The sequence below is a fragment of the Aythya fuligula genome, chromosome 21 (assembly GCF_009819795.1).
Source record: "Aythya fuligula isolate bAytFul2 chromosome 21, bAytFul2.pri, whole genome shotgun sequence".
NCBI lineage: Eukaryota > Metazoa > Chordata > Aves > Anseriformes > Anatidae > Aythya > Aythya fuligula.
The window spans coordinates 4,197,760-4,213,356 of record NC_045579.1 but is presented as its reverse complement, the minus strand read 5'-3'; the positions used below and the strand labels follow the sequence as shown (position 1 = coordinate 4,213,356).

The 15,597-nt window shown below is 45.7% G+C and overlaps 1 protein-coding gene across 1 annotated transcript in view; it reads left to right on the top strand.

The window, feature by feature from the left end:
• The window catches only part of PIK3CD (phosphatidylinositol-4,5-bisphosphate 3-kinase catalytic subunit delta), a 29,447-nt gene that overhangs the window by 10,391 nt on the left and 3,459 nt on the right, over positions 1–15,597 (top strand). The window contains exons 4-20 of the mRNA XM_032201479.1: positions 69–298; positions 1,129–1,308; positions 1,959–2,108; positions 2,425–2,514; positions 3,744–3,965; positions 7,143–7,239; positions 7,655–7,785; positions 8,686–8,745; positions 8,906–9,073; positions 9,814–9,935; positions 10,095–10,238; positions 10,912–11,011; positions 11,886–12,064; positions 12,277–12,386; positions 12,994–13,072; positions 13,919–14,086; positions 14,885–15,008. Of these exons, the coding sequence (XP_032057370.1) occupies positions 69–298; positions 1,129–1,308; positions 1,959–2,108; positions 2,425–2,514; positions 3,744–3,965; positions 7,143–7,239; positions 7,655–7,785; positions 8,686–8,745; positions 8,906–9,073; positions 9,814–9,935; positions 10,095–10,238; positions 10,912–11,011; positions 11,886–12,064; positions 12,277–12,386; positions 12,994–13,072; positions 13,919–14,086; positions 14,885–15,008 (2,354 nt within the window). The remainder of the gene's footprint in view (positions 1–68; positions 299–1,128; positions 1,309–1,958; positions 2,109–2,424; positions 2,515–3,743; positions 3,966–7,142; positions 7,240–7,654; positions 7,786–8,685; positions 8,746–8,905; positions 9,074–9,813; positions 9,936–10,094; positions 10,239–10,911; positions 11,012–11,885; positions 12,065–12,276; positions 12,387–12,993; positions 13,073–13,918; positions 14,087–14,884; positions 15,009–15,597) is intronic.

Genomic DNA, 15,597 nt, shown 5'->3' with positions numbered 1-15,597 from the left:
ACCAAAGGGCGATTGCCCCTGTTGGGTGCAGGTGCTTATTTTATCTTTCTCTCTTCCTCTGCACGTAGGTTTGCATGAGTTTGATTCCATGCAGGATCCAGAGGTGAATGATTTCCGCACCAAAATGTGCCAGTTCTGTGAGGAGAGAGCAGCAAAGCGGCAGCAGCTCAGCTGGGCAGCTTGGATGGAGTACAACTTTCCCTTGCAGCTGGAGCCCATGGCCAAAGGCTTTGGGACTGGACTCCTGCACACCCCCACCAAGAACATTTTTGTCAACGTCAAATTTCAGTCTGGTGGGGTAAAGCACAATTTTTTCTGTGACGATGTTTAGCTTGTTTGTGCTTTCCCTTTGGGTACCTTTGGGCGTTTGGAGACGGAATAATGTGTACGTGCACAGTGTTCCCATGTGCTCGGTGTTCATCTTCATCCTCCAGATTCCATTGCCTGTGGAGATGGTTGGGAGGGATACTTGCACCTCCAACCAAGGAGCTGTTCCCCTTCCTGACCATGCGTTGGGTGTACTGGTTAGCTGGTAGCTGAGGTTGCTGCATGCACATGTCGTGGAAAGCTTTTGTTTATGGGTGGGAGAGAAGCACAGACCCCAATGTATGCCTTTCCTTTTGAAGCCCAAGAGTCTGCTCAGCTCATGCTCGGCATATGCTGCTCGCAGACATTGGTCTGTGCTGCCCATGGCCCCTGTTCTTGCCTGCTACCCTTAATTAATGTGAGTTTTGCATGTTGTGCCACCCCCAGGGCAGAATGGCCTTTGGGAGCAGTGTGTTTGAGCACGACAACCCCAGCCACCATCTGCCTTGATGACAGTACCAAGATTTTTAATGGCTGGCCCAGCACCCACATGTGCTGGTGATAGTGCTTACACTGGACTTGAAGTTCTCCATTTCCAGCCCTGTGCTTGCATTGCTGAAACACGTTTCTGCCCAGTTTGGCAAACATCCCTACTTATTTGCTAATGTGTTTGTGGGGGGGGATAGGGTGCCTCCCTATTCTTCCCTTCATTGTCAGCAACAGGAATGCTGTTACCTCCCTGCTGAGCTATTGCTGCTTCTTGTGCTGATTTCAGCCCCTCGCTGGTATTTGACAGTCCATGCTATGTTGTTGGGATTGCAGGAGAGCTTCACTTTCCAGATCGCCCCAGATGAGTTCCCTATCACGTTAATGAGCTACGCTATCAAGAAGCAGGCTACTGTCTTCCGCCATGAGACAATGGAGAGCCCGGAGGACTATACCCTGCAGGTGAACGGGAAGTACGAATATCTGTATGGAAACTACCCCCTGTACCAGTTCCAGGTGAGCCTTTTGTCTTCCTTTATCAGTGAGTCTGTTCCCCTTTGCCCTCTAGCTGGGAGAGAGGGTTGAGACTTGTCCTCCATCAAGGAGATGTTGCTGCTTACAGGAATGCAGCATGTTGATGGCAGGACCCAGGTGCTGCTTGGGGCCTGGGGTACTTCTAGCAACCTGACAGGTCCTTATGGTTTTGGGGGCTGGTGATCTAGCTTGTCCCTGGGTAGCAAGTGCAGTGTTAAATGCATTTATAGATTATAGTTCTGGAAATGTCTGCTTGCTTGCACGGTGGGCTGCAGGTTTGCTTCCTGGAATTATGTCAAGTATGATCCCCTATCCTGCATTCCCATGGCAGGGCAAACTGGAGCTGGGAGTGCTGAATCCTTCTCAGCAGTTTCCCTTAATGCAGCCATATGAGTCTGTTGCTGTAGTGCTGGTTATAAGGCATGTCACATTTTTGGCTCTGGCAGTGTGAGTCCAGGGAGATGCTGGATTAAAAAGCAACAGGAGATAAAATAAAACTGAGTTTTTGATTGTTGCTGTGTCCTTTCCATATTTTCTTTCCACCTGTTTCTGCTTTGGGCAGTTCTGATTTGCTTGACTGCTCATGCCTGCCTGGCTCTGTTTCATCCGTGCTGACTCTTCCATCTTTGCAGTATATTCGCAGCTGCCTGCACCGAGGCCTAACTCCCCACCTGACCATGGTACACTCGTCCACTATCATTGCTATGAGAGATGAGCAAATCAACTGCATTGCCAACACCCCAAAGATGTCTCCAAAGCCTCCCCCGCTCCCCAAGAAAAAGGTAAAAGGGCACAGTGACCCCGCCAGCTCACCCTGAACTCACATGGAGATACTGATGCGCTCTTGGAACAGCAGCTGGTTCTTCCTGCCACTCCTGGGGCAGGTTATTCCCCAGGGTCCATGAGCTGGGGGTTTCCAATCAACCTTCCAGCTCTCTCCACAGCTTCCCGAGTTGTCACAGCCTTCATGCTGCCCACCTGCAGCATCACGCTCTTTTCTCTTGGGGCAAAAAGTGTGTGATGAGTGATGAGATCTTGCCATAGCTTGAGAAGTCTTTGTTGCATCTATTTCTGATCTGAACCCTTTCTTCTTTCTAGCCAAACTACGGTTCTCTCTGGTCCTTAGAGCAGCCTTTCTACATTGAGCTGGTGCAAGGCAGCAAGGTCAATGCAGATGAGAGAATGAAGGTAGGTACCGGCTCAGTCTGGGGTTTTGGTTTTGTGTTTTGGCTTTCTTGCTTTCCTGGTTGCATCGGTCTTGTTTGTGTGTGGTGAGGAAAGCAGGGGCTGATCGCTCGATCTCATGTGATCCTCATCATGCTTCATTCAGCCCTGGGGCAGCTTCTGAGCTGCAGCACAACAGGAAGGGGAAGGCAACTTGCTAACCAGCAGCACAGCAGCGGAGCAAGGCGTTCTTAGAAACACTCCTCTACAAGAGCTTCTGAGTAGCAGGCAGTGCTGCTCCCCTGCAGTGATGCTGCTTGACAGAGGTGTGGAGGGGCAGGGAAGTCTGCAGAAGTCAGAGGAGGGGAAATTCAGCTCTGAGAAGAGAGAACAATGGGAGATGTGGTGACTGGTAAAGTTGAGACAGAAAGCATGATGCAGCAAAGCCCTGGGATTTGCAAGGTGCTTGCTGTGAAGAGGGAGCAAGTGAATGTGAAGGGGAATGGCTACCCTTTGGGAGAGGAAGGAACCAGGGCAATAATATATCATGTATACATGTTCTGCAGGGCAAAGCTTTATAAAGAAACAGGCAATGAAATAGTTATGTCTTCTGTCCAGTGCCCCATCGTTTGCAGGGAGCTTCTCCTGGGGAGTCTCCTGTGATTCGGACTAGCCAGCAATGCTGTAACGAGGTAAAGCTGGGCATGAGCTTGGCCTGCCAGCTGTACAGTGACCTGGCAGGCTGCAGGAGCAGAGCAGATTTGCAGGCAGATGTGCACCCAGAGACAGCTCACAGCAGGCCTGCTCTGGCACCCAGCGTTTGCATGTGCCCTCTCCTGCAATGTTGATGTGCTCCCTCTTTGGCCTAAGCACTGTCTCAGCTCTCGGGGTCTGCCCTGCTTTTTCAGCGTGACAGGTTGCTGAGGTTTTGTAGCACCTCAGTGGGCAAGGTTTGGTGAGTATTTGTATTGCGTGGCTTCACAGGATGGAACCTGCAATACCCTTACCGATGGGTTACCCAAGCATTTTGCAATGATTAAGCAGCTCTTGCAAGTCTGCATGAAGTAAAAGGATAACAGTGCCCTTCCTGCAGCTGCATAAAGCTGGAGGTTAGGGGATGTAAGAGGAAGGGAGTAGGGCATCCTATTCACAGGATTGGACTCCCTGTCCCATTCCTCTTCTAGTCATGGTCTTTTGTGAACAGGTCAAGTCCCTGTGGACTCACGGTATTCTCTTACTTCTTCTCCCCTCAGCTGGTGGTGCAGGCAGGTCTCTTTCACGGCAATGAGATGCTGTGCAAAATGGTGTCAAGCTCTGAAGTGAATGTGTGCTCGGAGCCGGTGTGGAAGCAAAGGCTGGATTTTGATATCAACATCTGTGATCTTCCCCGCATGGCGCGGCTCTGTTTTGCCCTTTATGCTGTCATCGAGAAGGCAAAGAAGGCACGCTCCACCAAGAAGAAGTCCAAGAAAGCTGTAAGTAAAGCCAGCACAGGACCGAGCCAGGCTTGCCAGGGCTGAGGGCACGGGACACAAATCTGAGCTGAATGCCCTTTGCTTTCTGATGGCTTTGTTAATAAATGAGTTTAGAGAATGACCGCCAGTAACTTCCTCAACAGGAACAGGAAACTGAGGAGTGGCTGCCTGTAGGAAAGGATGTTATAACTGTAATTTCTTCTCCAGAAAGACTATTAAGAAACATGCCCAGTGTCTGAACACATACCAAAAGGAATAATTTGTGTTAGTTTCTCCGTTTTGCTGTTCCGCAACTTCCTTGTTTCATAGTTGAGGTTAAAACCATCTTCTGTGCTGCATCTTCTTTCTAGTAAGCTCTTTTGTGCAAGCCCAAGGAGCAAAGTAACAGCCAAGAACAGGGAAGAAAATGAGGAATGTAAACACTGGTTGTAGCAAAGCTCTACGTGAGATAAGATGAAAGTGCAGATCCTTTGGGGTTATTGTTCAAATGCTGCAAATTGAGGATGGAAAGTGTCAAATCACTTTGGAAGCTCTTGGTTTGAGCTTCTGAATCAGAGAGGTAGTGATATTTGTCATTTTCCTCGCCTCCATTTCAAAACTTCTAACCCATTAATAACAATAATTCAGTAACTAAGAGCAGATCTAAGTGCAGTCTGTAATTGAATTATTGGTTTCCCAGTGCTTTAACTTAAGTAAACATGATGCCTCTAGCTCTTCGCGTGCAAGGACTTTTCTTTGTGAGCAGAAAATGCATCTGTTCCTCTGTAAATGATTTTTTGCAGCCATAAAAGCACTGTCACCATGCTTTAAACGGAGGATTAGTCATGTCACCTTGACTAGAGTACAGAGAAACGAGGGACTGACAAATGCGATCACAGAAGATTTTATTAAGTCTCAGTTCTGCCAGCTCCTCTTCACTGCTGGGAGGTTTGCTGAGCTTTGTCGAGTTGACATCAATAGGGCTCTTGGGGTTACAGTGCATTAATATCTGGGGAGCAACAGGCAACCCAGGAGTCCTAACGGACCAGCTTTCAGGTTGGAGACTTCAGGCTGGAAACATTTTGAGGCCAAGACCGGGACCAACCTTTGTATTGTTTTTTTTGTTTGTTTTTTTTTGTTTGTTTTTTTTTACTTAAGAATAGCAGAACTCCAACTCTTGCTGGAGGCTTTTCTCGAGCAGAATATCTGATTCATCCACAGTCTGTGTTTTTGTGGTCACACAGGAACAATTTTCAGTTTTGAAGCAGTCAGAAGGAAATTTTGCTGTTCTGATTGATAAAACAAAACTGGTGCAGTTAGCTGAGTTGTTCGTGTGTGCTCTGGTCATGAGGAAAAGTGGTTGCATTCAGGTGAGCTTTTAATGTGTATTTGCAGGAGCTGAGCTTTGTAGGAAGGGAGTTGTCCTCGTGTTCAGGCTGCAGCTCTGAGTGAGGTGTCCAGATCTCGTTTGAAATGATTGGCAGCTGGAGGTGCCACTCAGAGTGCACCCTGATTTTTATTAGATTAATTACCTTTTTGCTCACAGTACTCAGAGGTTAACTACATGCTTGTTGTTTGTCTGTGTGGACTGTCCAGAGCAGATAGGTAGAACGAAATCATTTATGACCACAAAAACAGGCGAGCCTGCAGCCTGGCTGGGATGAGTCAGAGCGTTAATGTCACTGGTTGGCTTTTGGTGTTTCTGTAAGTCATGCAGGAGATATTTCTGTCCTCAAGATGCTGAATCGTTGCTCTGCTGGACTTTATCCACCAAAAGTCTTGCCTAGGGTTCTGGCAGGCTCTGTGCAGTAACTTGATGTCATTTAGTCTGTTAGAAAAGGTTATTGCTGGTGGTGATGTTGTGTTTGGCTTTTCCCTCCGGTCTGAAAGCTGCTGTCTCAAATAAGATCTTCCTGAAGGTGCTGAGTCTAATCAAATCAACACCAAGGTTTGTGAGAGGCCACTTGGAAGTGATTCATTTAGCTGCATTAGGGAAAAATGCTGACTTTGCTACATCCACCAAGGCTTTCGGTGTCTCTTCTGGAGAGATCTAGAGAGATATTCTCTAGAATGTGTCAGTGGAACAGGAAAATGCCTCGGTGGGGATCCCTTTCAGTATTACGCAGTTTGCGGGTTGTCTCACCAGAATTTTGCCTTGCAGCCTCTTTGTAAGTCAGTCTCTGTGCCGGTGTTCACTTAAACCTTGGTGTTTTCTGAGCAGCTGGGTGAAATACTGGTTTTGCTGAAACTGTTAAATGAAGTCAACTGTTCCATTCGGGGAACCCAAGCACAGGAAATCTTAGGTCACTTATGGGATATGCCTGTCCGTTCTAGTGGCGGGGAACAGGGTTGGAGCATGGAGATGGATTCTCTTTCCTGACCATGTCCCAGACACTTTACTTGCTGGAATCCTTCACCCTCAAAATGAGACTGACTTGTGTAACTGGGTTGAGTTTAGGCTTTTGGGATTTATATATTTTTTTTAATGCTGCTGTTGTTGGGATTGATAAGGTAAAGTTTGTCATCTATAGACAGACAGTGTTCATTACTGTACAAAGGATTCCAGCCTTTTCTTCCAATTATCAGACACACTTAGCATTCTGTATCGTTTTCCCAGGTTGTGTTAACCGTCTCTTCCCTGTTTCTAAATTGAGGCTCTTTGGTCTCCCCACAAGCTGTGAAATATAGGAAGGGTATAAGTCAGCTCCTTCAAATATCATTGAGTTTAGAGTTGTGAGGCCTTACTGGACTCTTAGAGAATCTTTGGCTCTGCAAAATATTGAGTGATGAAGCTTTAGACATATTTGTGGTGCCATTTCATTTCATTTGGTGCCATTCAGCACTACAAAAAAGACCCCTAGGTTTTGGTAAATATCTGAACTTGATGCTCTCTTATCCTCTAATTTTAGGAGAAATTAAAAGGTAGGCAGCAGGCATCACCACTTGGGGTGGTGAATTCTTTCCAGCAGCTCTTTGAGGGGATGCCTGTGTATTCTGCAATGGAAAACTACCTGCCTGCAGCATTCTGTGCAGCAATTTGCAGACTTGGAAGAAATTGAGGAGATCGTGTAATTTTTGATCCCTGGCTGTTGTGAGGGATTTGCTTTGCATAGGGATATCTCTTTCTTGTTCTGCTCTTCCCTTCCCTCAGCTTTTGCAATTAGAGCACCCTGATAAGTTTCTTTCTTTGCTTTCCAGGACTGCCCCATCGCCTGGGTGAATGTCATGCTCTTTGACTATAAGGACCAGCTGAAAACGGGGGAGTGCTGCTTGCACATGTGGTCCTCCTTTCCAGGTATGTCAGGAGCTAGAGCTACTGTGTTTTTCTGTGTCTTTAGCCCCCACCACAGAAATGGGGCCTGCCCTGCATTCTCCATTGCTTTCCAAGGGGTTGTAGGAAGGATGTACTGGTGCTGCAGGAACTCTGTGCTAGCAGTCCCAGTACTGTTACTGTTCTGTACTGTGATGGCACCTAGAGCCCTGCTGAAATTAAGGCCTTGTTTTACCTGGCATTGCACACATGACATAAAAGGCTGCTGCTGTCCTACAGATACCATGTATATTTTGATCGTGAGAGGTCAGGAAAAAAAAGTAACCCACTCAGGGCCGTGCAATGACCACTGACAGAGCTGGAAGCAATTCTGTGCTCTGCTTTCTGGACCAAAGCTACAGCAGATTAGGATTTATAGGTTATGTACTTTGCTTTTCAGATGAGAAAGGCGAACTTCTGAACCCCATGGGCACAGTACAGTGCAACCCCAACACGGAAAGTGCAGCATCCTTGGTCATCTGCTTCCCCAACGTTGCATCGCATCCTGTGTATTACCCGTCATTTGAGCAGGTAGGGGACATGGATGCTTTTTGGGGAGGCACAGAAATGCTCTAGCTTTTTAGTGCAGGAGCATGCAATATCACTGTCCCTTGGATGGCTGCTGACAAAGACCGGGTACAAACTAATTGAATGGATATTGTTAATTGAAAAAATGACCTTTTCTCTTAACCTTTACTGGACCTTTGAATAGTTTTCCAAACTGAAAGGAAGTACTAAGGTACAACACTGTCATTCGTGAGCGTTTGTTTGCAAATGGGTTTAACTGAGCTGCCTTTAAACTGCAGGCGGCACTGGGCTCTATAGGAAAGAAGAGTAATCAGGGGAAATGAGTGAAAGGAGATGGCTCCCTCCCTTTCAGCACTGAATGATAACATACTGTGTGGTATGAGAATTTTCCATCTGTCACTGCAACTGGCCAGACTTTTAAAGTGGAAGAAGAAATGTGCCTATTGCAGGAAAGAAGGAGATCTGCTCTGCCAAGGACATTTACAGATGCTCATCCGTGATGCACGTTCTGGCTCAGAAGCTTTAACAGATTGTGCCAGCATGCAAGGCACTTTGGGCAGTGCTGTCTCTTTGGCAAGCACGTGCCAGTTGTAGGAACCTGGAGTGGCTTGTGTTAGCCTGGAGTTCAGTGACCCAGCGCCCCATACATGGACCATGTGGGTGTGCAGTTGTGCTGTTCTTGGAGGAAAAATTAATCCCTTGATTCTCATCCCTACTGGGGAAGGGGCACCATGGGCCAAACCTTTGTGCAGAGATTCCACTGAGTACATTACCTACACCTGGGCTGTGAGGGGTGATCCCCTTCTCCAAAGGTAGCAAGTGACTGGTCTCTAACGCAGCGTAAATGCCTGAAGTGATGGCAAGGTGGAGTTAAGAAATGAGGACTCTGTATTTGTGTTCCAGCTGCTGGAGTTGGGCAGGAATGGAGAACCACCCCGCACTGCACCAGAAGATCCAGAGGAGGTGAGTTTCTTAGGTCAAGTCATGTGTTTCCATCTTGCCCACAACCAGCTATTTTCACCAACCCGGGTCATGGGTCCTGCGGGGTTTCTCTGAGCTGAGCAAGCCCTTTGGGTTAAGGCTGAGCCCCCTGTATGCTCTTTTCTGTGATTCCCATGAGCAGAAGCTGCAACTGAAGGAGATACTGGAGCGGAGGAGCCACACTGAGCTCTATGAGCATGAGAAAGACCTGGTGTGGAAGATGAGATATGATATCCGTGACCAGTACCCACAAGCTTTGGCAAAGCTCCTTATCATCACCAAATGGAACAAGCATGAAGATGTTGCCCAGGTGAGGATGCTGGGGCTGGCAGTCAGGACACATTTAATGTATCTTTCAGTGTCCATATCCCTCTGTTATGTTTGAGAGACCACTTTAACTAGGGATGTTTGGCAGTGCCCCTGTGCAGGCAGGATTGGCATCACTACGGCTGAGCAAAATTTTCTGTTCTGTTCTGTCCCAGTTGCTGCGAGCACCTCTGTATGCTGAGTGGTACCCAGATGAGTTGAGCTTTGGCTCTGTGTGCTATCCTGGGCTCATTACTGACCAACAAAGTCGTGCTTGCTTATTCCCTCTAGAAAGGAAGAAACTGGAGGCAAGAAAAAATAATTTATTTCACAGCCAGAAATGGGATCTAGATTGGATATTCTTAATTGATAGTCAGAGACCAGTCACAAGCTCCTGCAAGGTGTCAGTGAATCTCTTGCACCGAGAACTTCAGATGTCAGTGAGGGATGGTGTCTGTGTTGTTCATCCCTCCTCACTTCAAGAGCTTTTATAGGAGCTTCTAAAGATCCCCTTTCAGTCTACATTGTTCTGCTACAGAACAGTGCTTTTCCCTAAGATTAACGGTATTTGACATGGTTTCAGCAAGCTGGCTCTGAGATATCTTTAGTGACTGAGATAGTGGGTTACCCTTGCCCCCACAAAGGATCTGCTTTCCTATCAGTAGATAAAAAAACTTGTTCCCTTCCCCTGGGAAAACTTAAAAAAACTTGTTCCCTTTTTGCTCTTTTTTTTTGCCCTTACAGATGATTTCCCTGCTTCAGACCTGGCCAGAGCTGCCTGTCCTGAATGCCTTGGAGCTGCTAGATTTCAGCTTCCCTGACCGTTATGTTGGCTCCTTTGCTATCAACTCATTAAAGAAGCTGACGTAAGTGTTCAGCACTAGGGGATGTGGATCCCTTTTCTATACACGTTTAGGTTTGCTAATAAGGACTGTGAACATGGCTGATGGTCTTTTCAATACTGTTTTTGTATCTACATTGCAGTAAAGATGAGGTGGTCTTTTATTTTGCCTTTCTGTCCACAGAGATAACGAATTGTTCCAATACCTGCTGCAGCTTGTCCAGGTGCTCAAGTATGAATCCTACTTAGACTGTGAATTAACCAAGTTCCTGCTGGATAGGGCATTATCCAACCGTAAGATAGGCCACTTCCTCTTCTGGCATCTCAGGTAAGAACAAATGTTCTAGGCTTTTGTTCAGTAATAAAGTGAGACTGGCACTTACCAGATTCCTCGTTGCACTGCGAAATGAAATAGCAAGCATGTCTGTATGTGTGGATGTCAGGGTATTTATGTAAAGGCTATGGGCTGGCCTTTACCTAAGTGTCTTTCACTAGAGCATGAACGGGATTTTCTTTTTGTGCTTACAAATCCCCAGGAACTGCTGCTTTTTACTTGAGACTGAATGAGGTTTATTGAATGAGGATGTGAAATTTTTTGGTTGGTTTGGGATTGTTTTGCTTGTTTGTTTTCCAAGGTGGCAGGGAGGGGAGAAGTTTTGTTTGGATTAGGCTCTGTTTTCCCTATTTATTTCTACATGCCTGGAGTTTAAATTTACTTTGGACATCCCTGGCTACCTGCCAGCTATGAGCCATAGGCTCTGACCTGTCCTTACTCCTCTGTTAAATCTTTTCAAAGGAGTGGTTAACCTTTTAGTCATTGAGAAAGATGTCTCACCACTTCAAGCAATGCTTTTTCCACAGCACCTTCTGGGGAGGGTGTTTTTTTTGTTTGACTGTTTTTTTTCTTCTCTCCTCTCTCCACAATTTTGCTGGCATGAATGGGAGAATTACTCGCTCACTGTGGTGAGTCAGTTTTGCTTTAACCTCCCTTCTTCCTCTAGGTCAGAAATGCATGTCCCTGCAGTTGCCTTGAGGTTTGGCTTGATCCTGGAAGCATATTGCAGAGGCAGCACCCATCATATAAAAGTTTTGATGAAACAGGTAAAAATTGCTTTTAGCCATAAGATTGACATCCCTTTTGCTTGGAGCTTGTTCTCAGCTGTTAGTTTTTTCAACTTAAAGTTATCAGTAATACAAAAAGAGCCTTGCAACTGCTATATTGTTTTTGGCATATCCTATTATGAGCCTGGAGTTCCCCCATCACATGCAACTTTGCTCATCTCTTACTCACCCCCTCACGTCCCAACCTACAAGATGTGTCTGGAATGGTTTGAAATGTTCAGCCTGCTGTTAGGAGATGAGTTGAATGAATTGTCATCTAGCAGAAGTTGATCAAAATTCTCTGCCTGATTTGGAGCAGTGCAGTCTTTCCTTCAGCTGCCATGTAGAGGTAATCCTGGTCATTGCCCACTCTCTAAAACTTTATTTTTTGTCAAGGTTCACTGTAACTACTTCAGAAGTGAGGGACTCCTGCATACACGCAGTCAGAGCTATGTGCCCACAAACCAGTGCTTCTTCTGTTTGCAAGCTGAAGTGGTGCTTTTGCATAACCAGAACTCCCCAACAGCCTTACAGGGCAGGGGCTATAGGACTCATCTTTGACTCTTCTAGCCAGTGCACCTCATGTCTTCCTCTGGTGCTTGATGTCATGCATCATCCCTGGTATTTAGGATGGCAGTCATGACCTTGTGATACAGTTGTGCCCAGCAGAATATCTGTAATGCATTATAGATTTGTACCTTCAGCAGATGGTATGAAATTCATTTTGTTGTAATGTGTGAATCGCTACAAGTTGAGGGAAAAAGTAAGCAATACAAGCAATGTTTATATTGCACACTGTATTGTTATAGTTTTTAACTTTGCTCCGGGTACTTCCTATTTGTTAATCCTATTCCATGGCTTCATTTCTTTGCAGGGAGAAGCACTCAACAAAATGAAAGCTCTGAATGACTTTGTTAAAGTGAGTTCTCAGAAGGCCACCAAGCCTCAAACCAAAGAGATGATGCACGTGTGCATGAAGCAGGAAACTTATCTTGAAGCACTTTCCCACCTCCAGTCTCCCCTAAACCCCAGCATTATCCTCGCTGAAGTTTGGTAAGCAAGATAGCTGCACCTCTTCCTCCCGTTATGCTGCAGGTTTTGTTCAGCAGCAGAGCCAGGTTTCTGGTTACTCTAATGCCTTCTTTGCTCATGGGCAGCACATGTTCGTTAACAGTGCTGGATGTTGTTGCATTTGCAGCTTAGATGGATGCTTTTTTTTAATAGGTAGAAACACTGACTGAAGGTAGTATTTTTATTTCCCTTAGTGTGGATCAGTGCACCTTTATGGACTCCAAAATGAAACCTTTATGGATTGTTTTTAATAATGAAGAGACAAGTGGTGGTGGAGTGGGGATCATTTTTAAAAATGGAGATGGTAAGTCTTTAAAGGAGGTGCTTTCATAGGTGTTATAGTCTTATATATTTATTGTGGTGAATGGGCTGAAAAACGGGCCATTAGTATTTTTTGTTAATAAGGACCATCAGGCCTTATTAACAAAATTAATTTTGTTAATATTTGGAGATGTAATTTGGAGATGTACTAGACTCTCCTCTGTATTTCATAGAACTTTAACAAAGTAGTACCACTTATTTATAGCTGGATACACTTGCAAAGTAAAATGTGAGGTCTGGAAATGGTGCATCAGTCCAAGCCTTGTAGGGTCAGAGTTGCTCCTTCTCACTGTTGTGTCAGGGAGATGTTTTCTAGTTAAGTGCTACATTGTCTTTGGCAAAGTGAAGTAGAATTTATCTCCATTAGATACCTTAACTCAGACCTGATTATACTGGTATGGTGGCTTTGCAATGTTCCTGCACTAGTAGCTGTTACTCTGGTGATGGTGTTCTTTGCTAGCAAGTGACACACCTGGCAAGGGCCCTCTCTAGCAACCTGCTGCAGGGGCAGAACAAGTTCAACTGCAAAAGAACAAGAGGGAAAAATGGGAGGTACTCATAACCCTTTCTTCCTTTGTCATGCTGCGCAGATCTTCGTCAGGACATGCTGACTCTGCAGATGATCCAGCTGATGGATGTTCTGTGGAAGCAGGAGGGCCTGGACCTGAGGTGAGTAACATGCTCCCCGCTGGCCTGCTGCAGTGGTAGATCAGGTGTTGTGAGACATTTTTACCTACAATCTTGTTTCATCTCTGCCAGGTCTGTCCAGTATTCTGTGAGCAGCTAGTCAGGTTTTACGGTGCTGAGGGTAGAAATGCAATGAGAGGTGGGAGAAAGAGCTGGGATATCAGAGACTCCCAACTAAATGAACTGTGAAGGAGAAGGGATTCAGGCAGTTCTATTTTAAGTAACACTCTGCAGCTGTTCCCATACAGCACGGTTTAGGGAAGGATGAAGCGTGGGGACTGTAATACAGTCCAGGAGCAGAGGCTGTGGAAATTCACTGATAGCAAGCAGGTGCTGATGATGTATGTTGTTACTGGACCTGAATTTCAGGGTTGCTGCTAGAAACAACTGCACAGCTGTTAAGTTAGGATGCAAGTGGTATTGGGCTCAAATGAGGCTGTTTCACCAATTTTCCCTTAAGCCTTAGTTATGCTGCATCTGTGGCCCTGGGAGGCTATCTGTACCAAACCAGTGCTTGGTAGTTGGCTTAGACACCCTCCTGTTGGAAGATGCTCTGTCTTCTGTGCACCCAAACTGCAACCTGCCCTTAGCACACCTGAAGCACTCTGAGGTGAAGGTAGGTAGGCCCTTAGGAATATTTCTGCCGGCTCAACACCTTGAAGAATTGTGGGATTTCCCTTGATTCCAAACATAAAATGTAGGCAAAAAGTACTGTTGGGCTTTCCTCTACCAATTTGCTTTTGATACAGGAGACAAGGGAAAGCTTGAAAGTCAAGACACCCCAATTGTGGCAATATTTCAGTGGAAGGGTTTCTTTCATCTCTGCAGGATGACCCCTTATGGCTGCCTCTCCACAGGAGACAAGACTGGGCTGATAGAAGTAGTCATGCACTCAGATACCATCGCTAACATCCAGCTGAACAAGAGCAACATGGTGGCCACTGCAGCCTTCAACAAGGACGCACTGCTCAACTGGCTGAAGTCCAAGAACCCAGGGTAAGTGGGCTTGTCCTTTACTCAGTGGTGCTTTTCTGCTTTCTTACAGCCAAAGACAAGTCTTGTGCTTTGCTCTTTTGCTTTTTCCCTTCAGTTATTATTTCCAAGCGCACTAGAAGGCATTTGTGGAGCTATAGGGATCTTGGAACAGAAATGGAGGCATCAGTTACTGTCCACAAGCTTTTTTAACCTTCAGTAGCTTAAGGTAGCACTTGCCACAGGTTGGATCCAAAGCCTGGCCTTCCCCTCAGTCCTGTTACTTTCTTGAGTAGGTAGTCAGTGTGGTAACAGCTGGAAAAGGGGTGGAAAGAGCAATGCCAAAACTGGAAGGTAAAAGAAGAAAATAGCAAAGCAGCTGTGCAGCTTGGGGGGTTTAGCAGGTACAGAAATAGAAAGCAGAAAATATCAGTCCTACCCTGCTCAAACTCCAAAGGTGCTAGCAGAATCATTCAAGAACCCCAGGTGATGTTTTGGATCTGTGGAGACCTAGAAATGAGTTAATACCAAGTCATTTTAGTTGAGAGTGTGGACAGAATCTTACCCAGGCCTCTCCAATTATGGACAGTTTTTACTGCAGCTGTTTTTTTAAGTGTGGATGGGAATACTGACTCGAGTACACTACAGAAGGTGTAATTCAGGCACATAATTCCCTTACCTTCTCCTGCACGTCTGCATAGGGAAAGCTTTAACAACAGCCTTCCCAGCTGTGAAGGTATTCAAAGTAAAATGTCATTTTACTTTGTCATGTCTGGTATTCAAAGTAAAATGTCATTTCCACCTTTTTCGTACCCTCTTTAGTGACGCATTAGAACAAGCTATCGAGGAGTTCACTCTCTCCTGTGCTGGGTACTGCGTGGCAACATACGTGCTGGGGATAGGCGACCGGCACAGCGATAACATCATGATCCGGGAAACTGGCCAGGTAAGGGGCTTTGCTGCTGCTGCTGGAGAGGGGCATGAAGGCGACTTAGCAATGGACAGAACCATCCCAGTGCAGTCCTACCGCTAAGGAATGTACCTCCCCTTCCAGCAGAGGCAGACTGGTCAACTGGTCTCAATAGCTTCTATCACTGAGAGGGTAAATACAGTCTTATAATTTGAAACCACTTATCTAAGTAAGTGTCATGAGCAGCCAGTGTAATATCTTATCACGCTGCTGTTAATACCCACTTTTGAAATCACAGTGGAACAATTCATACCTCTCAGACATAAAACTGTCTAGAGATCCAAACCTGAGCACCATATTTACCAGTCTGAAGACTTTCTTGGCTTCAGCAGAATTTCAAATCGCTTGTAGTTGCTAGCTAAGATCCTCAGTTACTTGCCCAAGATGGTATTTTTATAGTCTTTCTCCTAGATTTTTTTTCTAAATGGTTGCATATGATCAGTGTGGTTTTGATTTCACCTGTACCAATTCCTTTACTTCTCTAGTACACAAGAATAGTTATTAGGGTTTATATTATCTTCTCTTACACTGTTTGAAATATAAAGGACAAAACTAGAAAAAAAGA